Source organism: Harmonia axyridis, chromosome 2, assembly GCF_914767665.1.
Source record: "Harmonia axyridis chromosome 2, icHarAxyr1.1, whole genome shotgun sequence".
Taxonomy (NCBI): Eukaryota; Metazoa; Arthropoda; class Insecta; order Coleoptera; family Coccinellidae; genus Harmonia; species Harmonia axyridis.
Window position 1 is genome coordinate 60,958,933 of NC_059502.1, and position 25,300 is coordinate 60,984,232.

General features: G+C 34.9%; 1 protein-coding gene across 1 annotated transcript; it reads left to right on the forward strand.

Moving 5' to 3' along the window:
- The first annotated feature begins 12,284 nt into the window (after positions 1-12,284).
- LOC123673548 lies at positions 12,285-24,063 on the forward strand. Its single transcript, XM_045608105.1, has 5 exons — positions 12,285-12,884; positions 21,942-22,044; positions 22,871-22,960; positions 23,024-23,179; positions 23,916-24,063. The coding sequence occupies exons 1-5, from the start codon at positions 12,334-12,336 to the stop codon at positions 23,970-23,972; spliced, it is 957 nt and encodes a 318-aa protein (XP_045464061.1). The 5' UTR covers positions 12,285-12,333; the 3' UTR covers positions 23,973-24,063.
- Positions 24,064-25,300: the final 1,237 nt, after the last annotated feature.

Here is a 25,300-nt window from a genome sequence, read left to right on the forward strand (position 1 = left end):
TTTTTTCAACTGATTTAGTTCTGACAAATAAGGAGCATTTAATTCCTAGGACTCTACAGAGCCCTAAGGTGTAGGTATTTCCTTTAGCCTTTACAAACCAAACCTCGAGTTTTGGAGGTGATTTTAGCGGGTCTTCTTTAGAGGTCATCATGGTAAAATATAACCGTAAAATAATTTTGAGTTATTTTTTCGACTAAGACAAGTTTTTTTGAGGAGATTGTGAGTTAACGAGAGTTGACTGTATTTTATTTCATACTGATAATCACCAGTTGTGAATGTAAATTTTCAGTATGCCTTCTATACGAAGGCGAGTTTGAGCTTCCAAAGAGCCTGAATAATGCCTGCTATTCTATTGTTTTTCCGAATCGACAGATAGACTTTCATTAGAGTAGAGTGCAATTATGCGACGGTGAGAATTGAAGAAAAACCTGTACATTTTATTCGCTATTCTGTACGGTTCTTGCGTAAGTTTCAAGCTTCGATACGACGAAAAAAAATTCATCGGATCGTGTTGTCATAAGGTTGTCCAGAGCGTTCAGACGACAAACACAGGGGCGTAGAGGCCGTTTAAGCATTCGGAGAACTTTAACTGAATTGAAATTCACAGAAGATCAAAGCAATAATTACACTTGAAAATTTAATTATTAATTGAATGATAATTTAGACAGGTTGTCACCTTCCAACAGAGTTTCTAGTTTCTGGGATTCAATATTTTCAAACATATTGCAGAAATCGAGAAATTTATTCTCAACATGAACTTTTCAATAAAAATATCCTTAAATATATTATGATTTTGTAGTATTTCGCATCACATTATCTTCAAGTATTAGGTACTCTTTTGAGAGTATCATTTTGGATACACTGTATTTGCTCAATTGATCGTCTTGACATTTGTTCGCTTCAAAATGATTATTTTCTGCATCTGTCGTGTAGAGCAAGAGAAAAATTATGTAGATAAAAATTTGTAAACATAACATTACTAACGAAATGAGTCCCCCAAAAAATAAAATTTAATTCAAGTATCCACACGGAATGAAAAATCGCACAAATAATTGAAATTTCAATATAGTTAAAAATATACCTAATTGATTGATTTAGAAAACGACGTACCTAGCGACATAGAGGAAGCTGCTTGTCTACAATTATTCCTAAGAAGTTGAAGAGAGCAAGTTAGATTTGTCCTATGCCAAATTTATATAGTGTGACACAAAAGAATGACCTAATTGTTCAAATTGTGTTGTTAATATTTATAAATGTACTTTTCATTCAAGTGTTAGAATTGATTAAATTATAAATCTTCATAATATGTAGTACTTCCCTTACAATAACCATAAAGGGATAAGTAGTTATTGTTTTTTTTCGCAATTATAATGGCAAAATATGCTTTTAATCAACAGTTTCTATATATAGTACTTTTCGTAATTAGTAAAGGAATGTAGAAGATTTAAAAACGTTCAAGAATCTTGAAGATTTTCTCTTTATAGAACAATATTTAAAAAAAATTAGTTATTTCACTTAAATTTATCGTGCTACCGGAGAACGATCCAATCATCCAAGGGCTCTTTTTACGCATTTTCAATAGTAGATAACTAATTACTCCAGTAAGTACTGTGAAATCTATTTTATACATAATTTATGTCGATTTAATACACATTACATCTATCTCACATTATTTTATGTATTTACAATACACGTAATTCCAATTCACATGATTTTCTTCCATTTTATTAATACAAATTTCCTTAATTTATAATAATTGAGGAATACTTCAAAACGACTGCCTTCGGGAATACAAGTTCACAACAATGAACTTTTTTGATCAATATTATATAATGACAAAATATGCTTTTAATCAACAGTTTCTATATATAGTACTTTTCGTAATTAGTAAAGGAATGTAGAAGATTTAAAAACGTTCAAGAATCTTGAAGATTTTATCTTTATAGAACAATATTTAAAAAAAATTAGTTATTTCACTTAAATTTATCGTGCTACCGGAGAACGATCCAATCATCCAAGGGCTCTTTTTACGCATTTTCAATAGTAGATAACTAATTACTCCAGTAAGTACTGTGAAATCTATTTTATGCCTAATCGACTAAGAACCGTAATTTCAATTTTGATTAAAGAACGCAATTGACTCCTTTAAGTGGAAGTGAATTAATTGGTGAGGTATTGAGATGTTGAAATTGTTAATCATTTGATTCTAGGCAGTAATCTAATTAATATTGATTTCTGCCTGTACGGCCCGACTCTCGGCAATCTGGACTAGGGCGTGTTTGCAATAAATGTCCTCCTTCAAATAAACGATTACCCCGTCATTCCTATTGAAATCACCTTCATTATACAACATTCGATATCCCTGTATGCTAAACCTTTCACGGTAATCCATTCCCTGGAATGTTTCTGTTAGCACAATCACATCAAACTGGGTGTCCAGTTGATCTAGGAATATCATGATTTCATCAAAATTTTTAGCAATGCTTCGTATATTTTGGTGAAATACTTTCAGAAAGTTTTGATTCATCCGCTTTTCATTCATGATCTTATTCAACTCCATTATGTTGCACAACTCGATCGTGTTTACCGGTTCATAATTGCAGTCTCTCACCAATTCCAGCATTTAAAACTTGATCTTTGCCAATTTTTCCCCAAAAAACAACAAAAATATTCCCAAAAAGTGACAAAAAAAAAAAAAAAAAACCTTAGCTCTGCTTCCTACGAACCAATCAGAAAAACAAAAAAACAAAAATTAATGAAATAACTAGTTCTCACCCCTATATTCTAGTTCTTGTGGTCTGATCGGGTTCTCGGCTTTCTGATAATATCCAACTGTGCCGGCTTTTCTGCTCGATCGATCTTAATATTTACTGGTGAAATATTTGGGGTTCCACTGTCCTCTTGCTGATCAGACAACACTGGATCTGCCCTTGACAGCCTATACGCTGGTAACGGGGTTGAGGGTGCACTGTTTGGCTTGTCTTTAGGGGTTTCTTCTACCTCGAGTTCTTCAATTCCATACAGAGTTCCATCCACTAAAAGTTTGTTTCCCCTAATGACGCACTTTGTGTGATTTCCTTCCTGCTTGATCCTCAAAAGATGTTTTCTCAGTATATTATTTTCCCTTCTTTGGACAGCAGTCAGGTCGTGCGCTATTGCAATTTTTTTTCCGCGCAGCTTATGGCAATTGTTTAGGACTTCCCTTTTTTTGGGATATGAATTGAGCTCAACCTTTATTGGACAACCTACTGCCCTTCCCAGTGGGTATACGTCTCCGATATCACTTTCCTTTAACTGAACACCAATCAACACACTCAGGTCATCACACACGCTTTGTGGTGTTATTTCATCCTCCTTTTTATTCAGCCCAAAAATCAAAATATTCTTCTTATTTTGCTTTCTCTTAAGGCCCTCAACTTCCTCTCTGAGTTCACAGTTCTCTCTTTCCAACAACAGTAACCGCTTTCTCATCTCTTCAAATTTCAGCAGAATTCGAGCTTCACTTGCCTCGATACAATTTCTAATTTCCCTTCGGTTACTCAGGATGTCATCATGGATTTTCTGAACTTTTGCCTCCAATTCGTTCATTTTTCAGAAGAATGCTATACCTTTTATACCGATAAACGTATTCGATACAAACGCTGCAGTGTGTGGAATACCTTAATGAAACTGATTCACTCCTTATCTCATCACAGATGTACTCCGTTCCGTTGTTATTGTTTTCAGTTTCTATAGATTTTCTCACGATTTTTCCCGGAAAACTATGTTCAGTTGAGTTGAGTTGGTTCAGTTGACACAAGAACTATATTCAGCTGAACGTGAAATGCGAAGAACAAATGTCGATTGGGTGCTTGAACGACGGAACTTCTCATCTTATTTTCTTCAGCGACGAAACACATTCTTCACTCGGTGGCTATGTAAATAAGCAACCTAACCTCCTGTAACTACCATCACATCCACAAAAGTCACTGTATGGTATGCAATTTGGTCTGATGGAGTGATATTTCTTCTAAAATGAAGAAGGTGTCACTTAACCGTCAATTTTCATCGCGATAGCCAAATGATTACTCAGATATTGGCTGCAAAAGCACAATAACTACCGAAATTTTTTGAATGTGGATTTGGAAGCGATTTCTCGTTTCGGCGATGTGGATTGGCTAACAAGATCTTCTGTTTTCTTAACGAAAAACTCCATGAGTGTGTCTGATGATGAATTAGAAAAGAAAATGGAAGACACACTTATTTATAAATAATTGTATTCTAAGACAATCGATTTCAGCACTAGGCCTTCATCAGGTCAGCTGAAAATAAGATATAAAAATAAAATAACAACACGATAACCTAACATATACAATTTTCATAAAAGTTTTTGACAGTGATAATGTCTGATATAAACGAAAAGATGTATTATCAACTCACCGTCAATGAAATATGTACTTTTTAAAGAAGACATTGAATATATTATAATTTTTCCTGAGAAATTGTTTCTACTTATACATATAACGGGTTTTTTTTTCGAGGTATATAACTTTAAGTTGGCATTGCTGTTCAAGATGGCGACCGATTTAACAGCTGTCAAGTGATTTATTCTCAGTTTGGTTTGGCAATTCATCATGAATAGACTCACGCCTGAACAACGCTGGCAAATAGTGCAATTTTATTTCGAAAATAATGGTTCTGTGCGGAATACGTATCGCGCACTACGTCCATTTTATGGGCTGGTGGAATCATTGGTCCGTACTTCTTCAAAAACGATGATGGCCAGAACGTTACAGTCAATGGTGATCGGTATAGAGCCATGATTACTAACTTTTTCATTCCTGAATTGAACAACCATGATGTCCAGGAGCTGTGGTTCCAACAAGACGGCGCAACATGTCACACAGCGCGTGCCACAATCGATTTATTGAAAGACACGTTTGGTGACCGCCCAATTTCACGTTTTGGACCTGTGAATTGGCCTCCAAGTCTTGTGATTTAACACCGCTAGACTACTTTCTGTGGGGCTATGCCACAAACCCTTGACTATTTGAAAGGAAACATTCGCCGTGTTGTTGCCGATATACGGCCACAAATGTTGGAAAAAGTAATCGAAAATTGGACGTCTAGATTGGACTACATCTGAGTCAGCCGGGGCGGTTATATGCTAGAAATCATATTTAAAATGTAATGCCCCAAGATTATCTCGCGGATAAATAAAATTAATGTCAATCGAATGATCCGTCGTTGTTTTATTACAATTTAAAGTTCTATAGCTCTGAAAAAGCATCCTTGATTGCACTATTTGCAAGCGTTGTTCAGGCGTGAGTCTATTCATGATGAATTGCCAAACTAAACTGAGAATAAATCCCTTGACAGCTGTTAAATCGGTCGCCATTTAGAACAGTAATGTCAACTTAAAGTTATATACCTCGAAAAAAAACACCCGTTACATGATATTTTTTTGTGTGTGGAATCTTATCACTTAAATGGGAACATTAAACCAGCAAAAGATGTTTCTGGTTCGAAAGAATATATAGGGTATTCGAAGTAAATCAGTTTTCAGCAAATAACGCGGATAGATTTGATGATAACAATATAAGAATGTAATCAATTCTTATTTTTATAATCAAAGAAATAGACGATTTGATGTCTTGAATCTGTAAGATTTATTTTGTTTAGTTTAAAATATAACATAATAACATACAAAAAAGAAATAATAATATACAAAGTAATACAAAGAAATAAAATAAAAATAAATAAAAACAAATAAAAAGAAATAGCTTACTAACCTGTAAGAAATCAAAAACAATGCCACTTCTTCGGGATTCTAAAATAACTCACAAATACCACATGAACTAGTCTTAGGTTAGAATCTCAGACATAGAACGTAGATCATAGAACATAGATCATAGAACATAGAACTTAGATGTTATAAAGTTGTTTTCCCTAAAAATAACAGTCTTATTTTTACAACAATTTCATCAATATGCCATACGTTGGGTGTAAACTCAACGGTTCATGAGTTAATACCCAAGGTACTTAGGTCATATTGATTTTTGACGATTTGTGACCTGGGTTCACCTACTTTTCCATCGAAACTCTGATAGATCATTCTATAAAATTCATATGACGCTTATATCTCAGACACAAGGCCGAGATATTTTCTATTTCTTCGAGTAAATATCCTCGATTCTGATCGTAAGCCTTTTCTCATTCCAATTTCAAATCACACTTCAGATAGATGGACGTTTCGAGAGCACGCTCCAAACGCCAAATCGGGAATTTTGATAGATAGCTTCGTGGCTTCGGTCCATGGCACTATGATAAATATGCGTTCCTATTTCAATCTCTAGGAAATGGTATCATTTTCTCAGAAATAATCTCGAGCAACTTTCTTTACTTAACAATTCCGTGCTGGTCGTTCTCGAGAATCTTTCGATGCATCCATATGGAATGGCTGGAAATACACCATTTCCAAATAAGACAAACTTCGATCGCGACCTATAAATTTTATCTCGTTAGACTCAAGTGCATCTCTCTCTGGGATACGGAACCCCGTTAGGATGAGTAGGTATTTGGAGGCAATATGCCTGCAGCGGGTACCAACGAAAGGTTGGTGGGGCTCATTATGAACATTTTTTGACAGTTTTAACAACCAATCAAAGTTTGTCATTTTGTGTCATATGAAATAATTTCACCTTATCATGTTAACAATAGGGATGTTGCGTCATATAATAAAATCAAATGAATTTAGGTTTTCCACATTGAAGGCCTTTTTTAAAATACTGAATTAGCATTTTCATTCTTATCTTATTTCTCGAACGCCAATCAGGGCAATTTGACGTCATAGCACTGGAACTTTTAGAACATAGACAAACTAATGTTATCTAGAACTAGTTATCTATGGTTTAGAACGTTCGATGATATAACCAAACCGACTCTCGAACCCACTTGACCGTGTGCACGAGGCGATGTTAAGCAATCTTCGATGTTGCATTACTTAGTGAAAAATGGCAATTGTTCATGTGCGAAAATATTACTCGCATAATTATTCACCTCAACGAAATTCAATTTTGCCGGCAAATTTTGCGAAAACATCATGCAGATCCAGATTTTTTCAATAAGATCATTTGGAGCGACGAGTCTTCCTGTACCAAGGATGGGTACATGAAGACCTAAATCCTCTGGACTTTTAATATTGGGGCTGCCTAAAAAACAAAGTATACGCAACACCCATACGGGATGAAGCCGAATTGCGGATGCGTTCTCTCAATTCGGCTTCATCACGTATGGGTGTTGCGTATACTTTGTCTTTTAGGCAGCCGCAATAATAAAAGTCCATAGGATTTAGGTCAGGTGAACGAGCAGGCCACAAAATTTCACCTCCTCTTCCAATCCACCGGTGGGGATAAGTTCTATTCAAATGTGGGGTAACTTCGAGTCCGTAATGTGCTGGGCATCCATCATGTTGAAACCCCAGACTTCGTCACAGCGCCAGTGGCACATCTTCCAATAAAATGGGCAGCTGGTTGGTTAAAAATTCCAAATAATTGTTTGCGTTCAGTGATGGCGGCAGTTCGATCGGGCCCAAAATTGCACCATTAAATATTCCAGTCCATAAATTGATCTTGAATCGATATTGTGATCTATATTCTCTCACCTCGTGTGGATTTATGATATTCCAGCTATGCAAATTGTGGAGATTCATGTACTCATCCTTGGTACAGAAAGACTCGTCGCTCCAAAAGATCTTATTGAAAAAATCTGGATCTGCATGATGTTTTCGCAAAATTTGCTGGCAAAATTGAATTTCGTTGAGGTGAATAATTATGCGAGTAATATTTTCGTACATAAACAATTGCCATTGTTCACTGAGTAATGCAACATCGAAGATTTCTCAACTGAATTGACAAACTTGATTTTGTCAGACACGTACCCATTTGGATAAAAACAGCCATATCTTTTTTCTTTGAATGACAAATGACTTGTGTGATACGTTTTAGAAATCATTATAAGATAGACAATTTATTGGTGTAATGTGCAGCAGTATCTCGGTACATTTTGGTTCCACTACGATGGGCTTAACTCCATGAACAAAATAATCCACTACCAAAAAATGTTCGGAGGATGTATTTAATATAAACGTTGAAATCATTCTTCAGCAATATTTCACTGAAAAAATTAACCAAAAAAAAATTTTCAAAAAAAAAAAATTACTTGAAAACGGTAAGACTTATACAGGGTGGCCATTTGAAAACGAAACAAACGAGATTACAGACGAAATAAAGTTTTTCGATAGAAATGCTCGGACAGGTCGATTTCTGGTTCGAGGGGGACAACTTAAGATATAGGTTACGGACGCATAGCGCTTCAAACCTTGCTACTACAACCCTCACCCCCAAATTTTGAATAGGGAAGATGGGGTGAGTGATACCTCATTTGAAAGGTATTTTTATACTGATTTCAGCACAGTAATTGTTTTTTCATTTTATGCATTAGTTCTCGAAATATTCTTAACTAAGTATTTGAAAATGAAGTGGTGTTTTCATGGCACTTGTAGTAATCGACATTTTGAGCTTCAAAACAACTATGACTGTGGCTTCCTTCCTAACTAACTAACGCATGAATATTTCGAGAACTAATGCATAAAATAAAAAAACAATTACTGTGCTGAAATCAGTATAAAAATACCTTTAAATTGAGGTATCACTCACCCCATCTTCCCTATTCAAAAATTGGGGGTGGGGGTTGTAGCAGCAAGGGTTGAAGCGCTATGCGTCCGTAACCTACATCTTAAGTTGTCCCCCTCGAAACAGAAATCGACCTGTCCGAGCATTTTTATCGAAAAACTTTATTTCGTCTGTAATCTCGTCTGTTTCGTTTTCAAATGGCCACCCTGTATAATATAAATTTTGTCATAACACCTGGGTTATCCTTTGATCTACATTCTCCCTCGGTTTGACGTGGTATTTACGGAACAGCCTGTATATTATATACCCAATCTTTCACAGACTTTGGAGGTACTAGGTTCAAGTAGTCTGAAGAAATCGATAATCTCATCTGTAGTATGCCCAGACGTCTTTCTGAGACCTCATGGAGGACCAACACGCTATCAATTTTCCACACGCTCCAACCTTTGGATTTTCCTGAAATTTTCATCAGTTACTAACTCAAACCCAAGTGGCAAGTATCAAAACATCGTTAAAATAAATTAATTATTAGTCGTAGTTATCATTTTGAGTTACTCAGCATGTATATTGATATTGAACAACTTGAATATGCAATGTCACGTTAGAATTTTTGTGGATATTATTGACTTTGTTGACTTATAAATGATTCATAAATTTCACCACCAATATTTTCGGATACTTATACTTTAATTGATGAGTTTTTAATTACTCGATATCTCGAGTTATTTCTATTCTGTGCATTGTTGCAGTGTTCCTTGCCGAAATATAATATGAGTCGGAGCGAAGAAACTCCATTTTTTTATGTTATTCGAACAACAGCAATTTTTCTAGGTTTACATACCAAGAATGGAGAAATAAGTTCCATGAATCGTCTTTGGAAGTTCCTCATTTTGTACACTTTATCGTCGATCATTGGCGCTTATATGGCAATAGGACAACTTTACTTACATTTACCAGGTCACATATATTTCCACTTTTTTTTCATCCTAATCAATACAGAATTTGATAATTAAATAATCACTGCAGAATTTTTCCATGAGATTATTAGGTGTAGTAAAAAGAAATCTATTATTTTTTCAATAGATGGCGTTAGAAAGATGATATTTTGTTCTGCAAAAACTTTTCTGTCAGTTTTGTGATTAGTTAACACCGTTTAGTTTTCTTCATCACTGCTTCTCCCCTCCCTTCCGGTTGGATAGCCTGAACGACGCAGGTTGTATCCTTGGATCCTAAAGTTCTTGTGGGCTTCAGTTTCGTGATTTTTATGATGACATCGAGGTGTTTCTGAGACACGAACTCTTCTAGTTAATCTCTCGCTGTTTAAAATCGGTTTGTGAAGATTTTTCATCTATGTTTATGGATCTGTTGCCAGTTAGGACAATGAGCAGGCATTTTGTTATTATGCCGTCAAACTTCTTCTGTTCTTGGATCTTTTTTTTGGATTAGTTGGGTTTCTTCTTATTGTCACTGACAGTCTTTTTTGCCTTGGGGGCATTATCAGATGAGGCCTTCCGAGCTATTGTCATTGGACTTCTTGGTTTCGAGGCCTTGTTCCAGGAGCATCCCCTGTAGTTTGCTGGGTGCCGCTGGATGACACATCAGGATGCCGTCTACGTGGCATCTGTGGCATTGCTGCGTTTCGACTGATTTGTGTAGTTTTTCAACCTTCACAACTTGTCAAGACAAACGCGTCGGCTTGTAGATTTTCTCCACCATGTAGTTGGAAGCACGACCATCATGAGGAGCTTGCTGTTCTCATTTCTTCTTGTCCCCTTCGGAACACTTGGTTGACCTCAAATATCAGATATTCCTTAAGAATTATTGGTATACCTCTGATGACTACACTTAGTGATCTCTCTTCTTCAAGATGGACTTGACAAAGTCAGCTCTAGTGTTACTTTTCTGGCAAAGATTGTTGGTATACCTCTGATGACCTCTCTGGTTACTTTTTTGTATTGGTCCGCATATTTGACCTGGATGTGAATTCTTTGACTCCCCATAGTTTTTTATCTGGCTTATATTATCTTCGTTGGGAAAAAACTTGAAACCATGGTCCAAGCTTTAAAATCCTCTCGAAGAAATTTTTTGTTTCTTGACTGCTTTGGATTCGCTAGTACCAGAAACCTTTTGGCCATCCTTCTTGGGTGGTGCTAGTAGGGCAGCAGGTGATTGGACTACGTCTATCTCATCGTTTCTATACCATTGCATCGGCGTTCTATGCCGAAAAGTTCAGCTTGAGAGTTTCGGCCTTTGTTGGGGTTTTAACACTCGAGGCGTTCTAGTCATCACCTTCATCTCTCGACGTTTATGCTTTATCTTGTTATAATCATAAAATAGGCAAATGGATTCCCAATACCTTGAAAACAGCAAGTTAGGTTTAGTGAGGTAGGCCGTGTTCTTAAAACACAAAGTCCATTCTGGTTGTTTATATAATTCTATCTTAGTATGATATTATAATAAAAAAGTGTTACTATCAATTTCAGATATTTTCTGTGCTCAATTTATCACTTGCATTCGACTAAATGAAATTGGTAAACTAATATTTTAAACTTCGACTCTGTTGCCTTTTGTTCATATATATTTGTCACTTCAACTTATACCTTTTTGGTTGTTTTTCTCTGTAGCTGTGATAAAGTCTATATAAATATAATAGAAACGTTGGCTTAGTCCAAATTGGTTCAATGGTCGTAACACTGTATATTGAATTTCAGCATATTCATTCAAGGCCGTGACAACATCGAATCTATAATCTAATCTATTCAAGGATCGTATTTGGTTCTATATTTCATCGATAAAATTTTAACTTTCGAATACTTTATATGAGTGTATTTTTGGTGAAATGGTTAATTTTGATAAGTTCCACCTCTGGAAAAAAAGTAATTTTCGAAAAACTATAATATACAGGGTATCCGGAAAAATGTGGGAAGTCTCTCGGATTCAGTTAAAGCATAAAAAAATAAGATGACAAGTCCCCAAATTTTTTTTGTCTAGCGGCTCTCCCTACGGAGATACAGCCTCCCAAATGACGTCACTGGAAATCCATTCCTATTTAGTGAAATGAATTTCAAACTACTTAATATAATTTGAAGTATATTTGATGTGATGAACAGTGCAAAGTATCTTTGAAAATATGGCCCTCAAATTTAAATTAGCTCTTTTAGTTTACCAGGTTGTACATTTTTATGCTAACATTTTCAACATCCTGTATGATAAGGAGAAAAAAAGCTAAAAAAAAGGTACTCTTGTTTATCGTCGATACAATGAACCGTTTTCCAAAAAAAAATTATAAAGGAATTAATTTTTAATCAATTTTATCAAAAAAAAAACATGACTTCTAATTTTTTTTGAGGTCAACAAAGTGTGATACGAAAGTTATTCAAGGAACAAAAAAGTAGTTTGATATTTATTTCACTAAAATGGATTTCCACTGACGTCATTTAGGAGGCCTTATCTCCTTAGGGAGGGCCGCTAGGTAAAAAATGATGAGAACTTGTCATCTTATTTTTTATATTTTATCTGAATCCGAGGGATTTCCCTCAATTTCCGGGACACCCTGTATAATTTCCATGCAGAAGTAGTTCAAGGGTGTGTTCTGATTTGCAGCATATAGAGTTAACGCAAGTAGTGATAATTTTTTTCAGAAGGAAGCTCCGCTGCTGTCATGAAAGAAGTGAATACTGTTGCAACATATATTGCATGCACGATCTACACCTACATAATAGTGATAAAAAGAGGAACAATTTTGAAATTGATAACACAAATGGACAATGAAGAGTACCATACTAATGAGGAATATAAACCTGTAAAAATCTACATCGAGGTGTTGAGCAAGTTCTACCTCTACTCAATTCAATGCTTCCTCCTGATATGGTTCATAGTTAGGGTAGCTTGGACTGGCCGGTGTCTCTCCCGAAAGGCCGAAGAAGGAAATTCCACAATTGTTTGCGCCAACATCCTTTGCGCCTGGTTGCCAAAACAAATGGATTCTCCAGTGATCGATTGGTGCATAGTGGCTTTCTCTATATACTGTTTATACTATATGGCTCACGTGGTCACTGTTTCCTGCATTCACATAGGAAGCACCTACATTGCAGTAGCTAGAATTCAACGACTAATAAGAATTTTAGGAGATATTGATTTCGTTGCAAAGGATATACGGCTAACCAGACATAGACTTACACAAAGCATAGAATTCTACAACGAAACTCATGAGTAAGTAATTGGAATATGGATTCAATTCAATTTCAATTTAAATTTCAACTAATTCCACAAAAGTTGATACAAAATAAAAGTAGTTTTACATATACAAAGAAATGTTAAGAAAATTTCACCTAAGATTATATCACTTGATATATCTGCATATTGGCATTCTCTATATAAGCTTTAAAAAGGGTTTGGTTTTTTTCGAGGTATATAACTTTAAATTGGCATAACTGTTCGAGATGACGACCGATTTAACCGCTTCCAAGTGATTTATTCTCAGTTTGGTTTGGCAATTCATCATGAACAGACGCACGCTTGAACAACGCTTGCAAATAGTGCAATTTCATTTCGAAAATAATGGTTCTGCGCGGAATACGTATTGCGCACTAAGTCCATTTTATCGTCGACCAAATCGTCCATCAGAGCAGTTAATTCGATTAACTATAGCATTGAGGAAGAACCGAATGAGTCTATCCGCCATCAAGTAAGGCGTAGATTCGTCGAATGGGCCCAGAATGAGATTGCCGTTGTTTCCGATTTTGATAAGCGAATTTTATTTAGCCATGAAGCGCACTTCTGGTTGAATGGCTACGTCAACAAACAAAATTGCCGCATTTGGAGTGAAGCTAATCCTCAAGTGTATGTCGAAACACCGTTACATCCAGAAAAACTGACTGTTTGGTGCGCTTTATGGGCTGGTGGAATCATTGGTCCGTACTTCTTCAAAAACGATGATGGGCAGAATGTTACAGTCAATTGTGATCGGTATAGAGCCTTGATTACTAATTTTTTCATCTCTGAATTGAACAACCATGATGTCCAGAAGCTGTGGTTCCAACAAGACGACGCAACATGTCACACAGCTCGTGCCACAATCGATTTATTGAAAGACACGTTTGGTGACCGCCTAATTTCACGTTTTGGACCTGTGAATTGGCCTCTAAGATCTTGTGATTTAACACCGCTAGACTATTTCCTGTGGGGCTATGTAAAGTCATTGGTCTATGCGGATAAGCCACAAACCCTTGACCATTTGGAAGACAACATTTGCCGTGTTATTGCCGATATACGGCCACAAATGTTGAAAAAAGCCATCGAAAATTGGACGTCCAGATGGGATTACATCCGAGCCAGCCGTGGTGGTCATATGCCAGAAATCATATTTAAAATGTAATGCCACAAGATTATCTTGCGGATAAACAAGATTCATGTCAATCTAATATCCATCGTTGTTTCATTGCAATTTAAAGTTCTATAGCTCTAAAAAAAACACCCTTAACTTGACACCGCACAGCACGGTTTTCGAACAGGCCGCTCAACCGAATCCGGAGCTCTGTATTTTGTTGGGTTCGTTCATGAATTCCTGGATAATGGTTTGTTTGTCGCGGGATTGATCATGTGAATTGATTTTAAATTCAATTTTATTATTTATTATTTATGCTAGAGTGGTATTCGTTACGATTATATAACGAATAATTTCAATAACTATATAACCAAAGCATTGCATTTTGACAATTCAATGTAATTTCACTGAGCTTGAATTTCATTTTTTGGCGAACGTCCAAGAATGTTACTATGGAAATGACCACAATATGGCAGGAGGCGAAACACCAAAACGATTGAACCACATCGTAAAGGGTATATTCCCTTATCAATACGCCGTAACTATGAGAAATTTACGGATTCAATTGGTTCATCAGAACATGAGTTGTACAATCAAATACTCGTATTATCTACGCTCTTGTGATATTATAACTGATTATTTTTTTCACATGTCCAAATCTGACATTTTGGTGGTTTCGACTAATAGCAATGCATCATTCCAGCCAATCATTCGGGATTATACTGATAATAGTACTTCCTCATCGATAATACCCTGTTTACATTGAAACGTCAGAATTTTACTTTGAATTCGTCACTGTTGGCAGCTTAAATTATTGAAAAATTAACACAAACCGATTCAGTGCCATCAGCCAAGAGAATATTTAGCATTTAAGTTGCTGAAAAAAATAAAATCCTCAAATACAACTCGTTCTTCAAATTTCATCAGATAATTTTTTATTTTCATCACTCAAACTGATTTATTTGAGGAAAATACATGCAAACATACCGAATATAGATTAAATCAATCGGTTTGTTTTCATGTTTTTGGCAAATAAACAAGTTTTCGTGGAAAGGAAAAAAATATCAATAATATTTGAAGCACTCCTGGTATTACCTTTGATAATACTGCTTCCCCATCGATAATATTATACCTTGTTAACATTGAAACGTCAAAATTTATTTTGAATTTGTCACAATTGAAACCTTAAAATGCTTCGAGGTTTATTGAAAAATGAACTCAATTTTCTGAGAATAACTGTTAGAAAAAGTTTACATGAATTTTTTAGTATGAGCACGCGTCAAACCTGGACAATAGCAAAGCGAAAATATGCTATATTTTACAGTTTTTCTTCGATGAAGGCGAAAATGCAAGCCAGGTGCCTGAAAATGTAAATAGTGTTTATGTTCTACTGTTGATAGCCAATCACGGGTGATTTTGATTTCGCCGATTATGTTCCGGTAATTTTTCTGACAAAGATGCAATGGAAGGCCAATGGACTAGTTTAGTGATGTTGATAATACTATATTTGACACGATAGAATTAAAATATAGAGCAAAACTGATAAATCAGTGAAAAAAATTTGAAAATCCATCAATAAATGACTGAGAAATAGATTATTTAAATTTACGTATTTTAGCGCGGAACGTCTTTGGTCTGTGACGTCACGGCACTTGCCTGTGATCGCTACACCATAAATTACGTTTAAATACTTAGCCGCGCCAAGGCTCTCGCGCCGTTTGTAGTTGTACAGTGTAGTTTTAACTCGAGTTTTGTTTTTATGTCACCATAACGGAAGAAGGCTTCGTGAAAGGACAAAGTGACAATTTGCCTAAAATAGATATATTCGCAGTGGTGGAGTTTTTTTCTTCAAATCCATCTTATGTCAGTGCTGAAATAAAAGGAGTTAAACTTTTCAAGTAAGTATCCACTTTTGAGGTTGCTTCATCATGGTTCAACTTATAACGATGATTTATTTAATAAACTATTCATAAAGAGTTTGTAGTTGAGTACTGGTTGTTGAAGTCTATCAATGGCAAAACATATTTATGTGAGGAGTAAAAACTAAAAAGAGAAAAAAGTAATTTATATGTATGTATATAGTAAGTTATTTCAGCCATCGTGTAACGAACAAAACACGACACGAACGGCACAAGTGATTGTACACCAATGAATTCGTAAGCACTCTGCGAATACCAGTCGTCTAGTGTGTGACGTCACGCCACTTACACGTACTATGAAATTATTCTTCCAAGCGCAACTTCAAAGTCCTATAACTTTTTCATTTCTAGAGATATTTCAATGATTCTTCCACATTTTTGTTTCATTTTACTCAAATTTTTAGAATTAATCCTTAACAAAAACGTGAAAACTAGTCCATTGTCGATAAAGTCATAGACATTATCGAGTCCGGCCGTTATGTAAGCGCTGTTTGACCAAGAGCTAGAGATTGTACAAAAAAAAAACGAATACCGATTATTAACGTATCAATTCATAATAAATTTGTAGGATCCTACCTCGGAAGGTATCGAATTGGCATTCATTACCCTATTACACTGAGTCAACCCAAAAAACATCATGAAATGATGGAAATGAAAAAATAATTATGGAGAGGAGATTACTTCGTATACCCAATTATTATTGACTTCCTTGACTTATGAATGATTCATAAAGTTCACCACCAATATTAAATTTTCGGCTACTTTAATTGATGAGTTTTTAATTATTCGATATATCGAGTAATTTCTATTCATCGGTGCATAGTTGCAGTGTTCTTTGCCGAAATATATTATGAGTCAAAGCGAAGAAACTCCATTTTTTTATGTTATCCGAACGTCAGCAATTTTCCTAGGTTTACATACCAAAAATGGAGAAATATGTTCCATGAATGGTCTGTGGAAGTTTCTCATTATTTACACTTTATCGGCGTCCATGAGCGTCTATATGGCATTAGGACAACTTTACTTACATTTACCAGGTCACATATGTTTTCACTTTTCTTTCATCCTAATCAGTACAGAATTTTGTAATTACACTGCGCGAAGAAATTAACGCACATTCTGAAAATCTCAATTTTAATGAAAGTTAACTCTACATTGACTTTATAACTTATTTTTATGTTCTCTCGGTGAGGTTTTGAACGAAACAAGACACATTAAATGGAAGAAAAATTCAGGATTTCACCGAATCTTATGTGAAAGAAGAGAAATAAACAATTTTCAAAATACTGGAATGCTGATAAGTTATTTAATACTTGGTATTTCCACCCCTTGCGTTAATTACAGCTCGGCAACGACGGTTCATACTCAAAATGAGTGATCTTAAAATGTGCTGATCTAATCTCTGATTTCTCTGAGTTGGATTTCTAAGTCAGTAAGAGTAGCTGGATGATTTTCTGAACTTCTCAGCCTTCTATTGAGGTTGTCCAAAACCTGCTCAATCGGATTGAGATCTGGACTTCTTGCTGGCCATTCCATTCTAGAGACTTCAACCTCTTCAAGGTACTTCTGAACGATGCGCGCACGATGGGGTCTGGCATTATCGTCCATAAAAATGAAATGTTCACCAATGTATGGGGCAAATGGCACTACATGCTCTTCAAGAATGTTCCTTATATACCTATCAGCATTCATAGCTCCATTATCAACGACCACTAGGTCTGTGCGAGCAGTCAAAGATATTCCACCCCATACCATAATCGATCCTCCCCCGAAACCAGTTTTCAGGAAATTGCACTGAGCATATCTTTCATGTGGACGTCTGTATAAGTTCGAATTAGATATAAGGATAGAATATATTTATTAAATAGAAAGAAGTAGATAGCACCCTGTCAGTGTGTGCTCTGATTTGCAGCATATAGCGATAACGCATGTAGTGATAATTTTTTCAGAAGGAAACTCCGCTGCTGTCATGAAAGAATTAAATAATGCTGCAACATTTGCCGCATGCACGATCTACACCTACATAATAGTGTTAGAAAGAGGAACAATTTTGAAATTGATAACCCAAATGGACAATGAAGAGTATCATAATAATGAAGAATATAAACCTGTGAAAATTTACATCGAGAAGTTGAGCAAGTTCTACCTTTACTCAATTCAATGCTCCATCCTGGTATGGTTCACAGATAGGGTAGTTTGGACTGGCCGGTGTCTCTCCCAGAAGGCCGAAGAAGGAAATTCTACAATTGTTTGCGCCAACATCCTTTGCGCCTGGTTGCCAAAACAAATGGATTCTCCAGTGATCGATGGGTGCATATTGGCATTCTCTATATACTCTTACTACTATATGGCTCACGTGGTCACTGTTTCCTGCGTTCACATAGGATGCACCTACATTGCAGTAGCTAGAATTCAACGACTAATAAGAATATTAGGAGACATTGATTTTGTTGGAAAGGATATACAGCTAACCAGACATAGACTTTCACAAAGCATAGAATTCTTCAACGAAACTCATGAGTAAGTAATCGGAATATGGATTCAATTCAATTTCAATTTGAATTTCAATTAATCCCACAAAAGTTGATACAAAAAAATAGTTACTTTACATTTACAAAGTAATGGGAAGAAAATTTCACCTAAGATGATATCACATGATACATCTTGTGTATTACTCTTTTCAACCTTATTGCATCGGCCACCATGGAGCGATCCTGCAAAAACACAGTACGACATGATACACAGGGATATTATTCAGATAAAAATAATCAGTTCATACTTTCAGGAGTAAGGGAGGCACACAACCATTGAGGGGAAAACTTGAAGGCATAATATCTGGCATAAAAGAAACAACAATAATTCTTATACTGAGTCAAACCAATTTGAATTATCTATAAACAATTAAGCTCCTTTCTAAATTCTCTTTTTGTCGACAAGAATTTTTTTATATATTGAGTCAACAAATTGAACAAGTTTGAGATCAGAAATGTAACAAAACGTTGACAAACATGAGTGTGCAAAAGTGGCAGCATCAAGTCATTACTTAAGTTAGATCTTGTAGAATAATCATGCGAGACTGACGAAAAGAGGTTTCTTATTTTCAAACAGTATGTAAGACTGGTAAAAACATAAAGGATTCTCATGTTTAGCAGACCATATCCAGAATACAAAGCTATAGTTGGAAATAAGCAAGGCTTTTTGAATAATATTTTTAGAACCGAGTTCTGACTTACCTGAAAGTTACAAAGCATATTGTCATAAGCACTTTCCCAGACAACAATACCGTATCTGAACAATGACTTTACAAAGTGACCTATAAATAAAAAGAAGACGCTTCTGATTTGAAATCTCTCTGATTTCATACAATTTGTAATTTTTTTTTTTTACTCTATGGCAGTATAAAGAGTGGTGGCCCCATTGCAGATGTTGGTCCAATACTATTCCAAGGTATTTTATAGTAGGGGTTTTTTTTCATGAAAATGGAACAGTCACATTTCAAACTTTGACATTCATCATTATGTATAAATAATTGTTGGTGATTTGATTGATCAGTTTTTGGAAGGTCTACAGTTGTGGCAGAAAAGGTCATGAAAAGATATATTCAGGCACAACCGACATTCACTCAACCACTAATGCAGTCTACTGATTCCCTATCAGCCTTTTTATAGACATTAGTCCAAGATCTCCCACTGAACAGTATTACTGTATCATCAGCATATGATGTAACATAACAGTCATCAATCACTTGTCCTATTTTATTGATATAAATTAGGAACAAGACCGGTCCTAGTACAGTACCCTGAGGAATACTTGTTTCAAATGTCATATAAGAACTGAAATATTTATTGATTTTGGTTTTTTATTGTCTATTACTTGAATGATTCCTAAGTAGGTCCAAGAAGTTACCTCTTAATCCTATTTCTGCATTTCTATCCATAAGAATATCATAAAAAATAGTGTCAAAAGCCTTTTTAAGATCCAGAAAAACCGAAAAATTCTTTCTGTTATTATGAAGGTTCTGAGTTTCAAATCGAAAAATCCTCAGTACTCCTTCAATTTCTAAAACCAAATTGGTTATCGAGCAAAAGCCTGTTCCTCTCCAAGAAGTCAACAATCCTGCGTTTGAAGCATTTCTCAAAAATGTGCATACATCGGCAGTTGATTTGACGCGGTAAAAACACAGTTAACAAATGGTCAGATAAAGGGAATCCTTGATAAATCTACCGTCTGGTTTCTATCTCGAATTTACTGATATGAATGATATGTATTATCGTTATCGATAGCTAACATATATAAGGCGTGCAAGATGTTTCCTCGTTGAATGTGAATTCAGTCTAAGAAAAGTCTCTTCAAATATCTAATTTATTACTGTATTGCAAGTTGATAAAATGCACACACTAATCCTTGTAATGTTAACTACCAGACTTAGCACACTCAAGAGATTCGGACGCCGAATACTCGGTTATTATATCACAAGAGCATAGACAATATTCGATTATACACTGATTCGCGAGACGTAGTTCGCTACACATCACGAGAGCGTAGCTCGAGTGGTGTTTCTCGAATTTTATTATACAGGGTGTTTCCTAAACATGCGGCAAAAATTCAGGGGGTTGTTCCTTGGACTATTCTAAGAATATTTTGTCCTTTGATGATTTTTGAAAAACCTATTTGTTTCGAAGATATAGGGGAAACAAAATTTCAGATAATAACATTTTATTATGAAAAATTACATGAAAATTCAACTCAACCTACAAAAACTGTTGAAAATGACCACCTCTAGCCAGCATACAAGCATCCAATCTTCTCCTCATTGACTGCCGAACCCTTTCAAAAACACCAGGATCATTTCTTATTAAGTTACACCCAGCAATGATCCGATTTCGCAAGTCTTCCACATTTTCTACTGGAGTGGTATAAACTAATGATTTTAGATGGCCCCATTGGAAATAATCTAAGGGGTTTAAGTCCGGGGAACGAGCAGGCCATAAATGAGGTCCACCTCTTCCAATCCAGCGATCTCCGTATGTTAATGAATTCAAATGAAAACCTGTATTCCTTTACCATCTGCACTTATCAATTTTTAGTCAAAAAACTGGCCGTTTTTAGTAATTGGAATGTTGTTAAACAAATTTAAAAATAAATTGTACCTACTTAGTAAACACAGTGCGGTACGCATTTTTATTTAAACTATTATTAATTTTAAAAATATGAAAAATGTTGTTCGCCCTGTATCTTCGAAACAAAGAGGTTTTTCAAAAATCATCCAAGGACAAAACATGCTTAAAATAGTCCAAGGAACAAACCCTGAATTTTTGCCGCATGTTTAGGAAACACCCTGTATAACGAATAATTTCAATAACTATAACCAAAGCAACGCATTTTGATAATTCAATGACATTTCACTGAGCTTGGTTTTTATTTTTGGCGAATGTCCAAGAATGTACTATGGAAATGTTTACAATATGGCAGAAGGCGAAACACCAAAACGATTATACCACGTCGTCAAGTAGTATATTCACTTATCAATACGTCATAACTATGGGAAATTTACAGATTCTATTGGTTCATCAGAACATGAATTATATAATCAAGAAAAGGGTGAAAAAGGTATATCGCTATCCTCCCTTGATGACATGCATTCTCCTTGGGTTACTTTCGATTATGATTCCTACGTAATGGCGTGGAGACCTTCTGTCTGACAATGGTTGTGTTGATGGCTGTTTCCTATTGCTGATACATTGACCAGATAAATAATTAATATCGTATGATGTTATTACTCTATTGGAAATTGTACTAAAGATTGTACTTATTTTTCTTTTCATCAATTATTTCCAAATATCAGTCGTTTTATTTGTTTTTTTTTTTTATATTTTTTTGTTTTGTTTTTATATGTTACTTTCATTCCACCACGATTTACAAACACCTCTTCACATTCGCATTCACACGGCAAATGATTACTACTGCTAATTTCTCGTTAAGACCCCAGTATAAAGAAATCTAATGTTTTTAACTGAATTTCAGATTGGTACAACTAATAAACGACTACGTCAAGGTTAAACTCAATCCTTTGCTATGCTACTTCATGATGTTTGTGATTGCTATACTTTGCCATAAAATTATTGAGGTGAGATATTGCATACTGAAAAGTCTTGGAAACTTTCGTCTCACAAGAAATCAATCGAAATTCAAATGGAGAAGAATTATTTGAAAAGTCTTGGGAAAATTTATACCAGGATTTACAAAAATTTTATTATAACAGGGATTGAAAAGTAAAAGAGAATATCGTATCTTCGTTCTTGCTTCATAGTCCAGTAGATATGTACATTTTACCTGGAAAAAAATCCGAACTTGATGAAACTTCTACAGGTTGGTAGGGGGTGCTGTGGGATGATTCTGTCAAGTTATCAAACACTAGGACCCTGTGCTAACTTGAGGAGGGCCGAAGAATCTCAACATTTTCCGACTTTTTTCGGTCATAACTTCTAACCTAATGAGATTTCTACCGGAACGTTCATGTTTAAAATTTTAGAGCATTAAATTCTATACAATTTTGTATTCACAAACTTTTCCGTAAATTCAATATCAATTGAGATATAGTCGATCAAAATAATGATCCTGTAGACAAAGAAAAAAAGTAGGGTCTGCTGGAAAAAATTCCGAACTTGATGAAACTTCTACAGGTTGTTCGGGGGTGTTGTGGGATGACTGTCAAGTTATCCAACACAAGGAGCCTGTGTTAACTTGAACAGTAATGCCCACTTAAAGTTATATACCTCGAAAAAAACACCCGTTATATAACCGAAAAATTTCCCGAAATGTTGAGGTTCTTCGGCCACAACCTCCCGAACAACCCGAAGAAGTTTCATTTAGTTCGAAATTTTGTGCAGCTTACCATTTTTTTGTATTGGTCTATATTTGGAATATTACGATTCACTCGATTTTTTTTTCAGGATTTTGATCTCTTATTGTTAGCGGCAATGATGGTGTGGTTTATAAGTAACATTTTTATTGCTCTTCGTGGTCAGGACTTGGAAAATATGGCAAGTATTCAGTATCAATGTAAAACTTTTAGGATTTGCGGATAAATTATGTTCTTTTTGTAGTGTGAGGCATTAAATAACTTCATTTATGGTTTACCGTGGTATGAGATGCACCCTTCACTGATCAAAGATTTCCAATTATTTTTTGCTCGTACCCAGAAACCTTTCGAAATATCTGTTCCCATGAATTTGAAGATAAATATGACTTATATACATAAGGTATGTAAAAATTTATACTCAATTCATATACGACTATGTTTCATAATAAATATTTCAACTAAAGGAACCAAAGCTTAAAATATGTCTAGTTTATCTCCCTAAATTCTACACCTCTAACGGAATTGTAATTTCATCATAATTTTTCGGATTTCTCAATAATTAAATATCGTAAAACATTGATATCTTACTCCTTATAGGGATGTTGATTTTTTAAGTTGAACATAGAGCTGCAAAATATTTTTTTTTGAATGTATATTATCTTGATCCTTCGGGTCAATGAATTGCAGTTATAATGCAAATAAACATTCAATACAAATCATTTTCAATAAAACATAATATTCATTATTGAAATTTCTTGAAACAAATAATTTTTAAATGAAACATAAATTCTCAACATTAGAACTAGTGATTTGATTCCAATCTTCAGTAAGGAGCACAGGATTACATTTGAAATATTTAGTATTGAAACATTCTGTAAATAAGTCATGGTGCGAATAATCAAATTCGGTTTTGATGAAGATTTTTTCTACTTATTTATAGAATAAAAAAAAATTAAAAATTGTAAACACATATTATATAACAACATAATTTTCAGTTGACTTGAGTTTTCTCATTGAAACTAAAAATTGTAGTTATAAGAACTATGATTCAATTCGTTAATTCGATTTAGAATTATTCTATTTTCGATAATTTTATTTATTTCAACTCTGTACTATAATATGCTGATCTCTTTCAGTTTATAAAATTCGCTTACACAACGTTCATGTACCTCACAAGGATCCAAAAAGAATAATGTATGGATTTCGAAAAAAAAGTACAATCACACACACTACTAAATAAATACCTTCACAGCACAGGGAAAGATTGATTTATTGATCACCAAAATTGACTCACCCTTATCTTCTCTATTCAATAAAACCGAGAATAAAACTTTTCATGTCTAATTGACTGTTGTTAATCCTTTAAATGTTCATTGATGTATTAAGTATTAACATATACATGAACATCAAAGAGTTCCAGTTCTCCAGAAAAGTCTAATAGGCAGTCGAACTTGGACACCCTGAATAATATGATTTCTTTTATAAGTAATGCGAAATTCTACTAAATGAAGGCAACAATAGATCAAAATAATTATAGAAATGACTGACGTTCGTGATATCTTCAACTTTTGGCACCACTTCATTCATTTACCAATTGCGCCCTTGGAGACGACAGAATACACAGAATAGTATGTAGGTATATGTGGTCACCAAGGGTGGAGTTGGTGAATTAATGAACGAGTTTAACATTGAAATATTCAAATTGTACATCCTAGTGACATTTGTATTGTATCTAGGCAGTTGGTGTGACTGTTACGAAAATTGACAGATTACGGAATTTGAATTAAAATCGTACGTTTCTAATTTTGGAATAATTTAGAATTATGCGTTATATTCGTGAATTATGCCTGCCAAAATCGATTTAACACCAAGTCTGTGCAGGCAAACACGAAACGAAAAATTCAACTGAAAACAATGCTGTAATGAGTTCATTACAGCACTGTTTTTAGAACTGTAATGAACTCATTACGATACTGAAATAGAGAAAATAATTTTGAGTTATTTTTTCCACTTAGACAAGCTTTTTTAAGGAGATTGTGAATTATTCGTGTTAACGAGAGTTGACTGTATTTTATTTCATACTGATAATCACCAGTTGTGAATGTAAATTTTCAGTATGCCTTCTATACGAAGGCGAGTTTGAGCTTCCAAAGAGCCTGAATAATGCCTGCTATTCTATTGTTTTTCCGAATCGACAGATAGACTTTCATTAGAGTAGAGTGCAATTATGCGACGGTGAGAATTGAAGAAAAACCTGTACATTTTATTCGCCATTCTGTACGGTTCTTGCGTAAGTTTCAAGCTTCGATACGACGAAAAAAAATCCATCGGATCGTGTTGTCATAAGGTTGTCCAGAGCGTTCAGACGACAAACGCAGGGGCGTAGAGGCCGTTTAAGCATTCGGGGAACTTTAACAGAATTGAAATTCACAGAAGATCAAAGCAATAATTACACTTGAAAATTTAATTATTAATTAACTGATAATTAAGGCAGGTTGTCACCTTCCAACAGAGTTTCTAG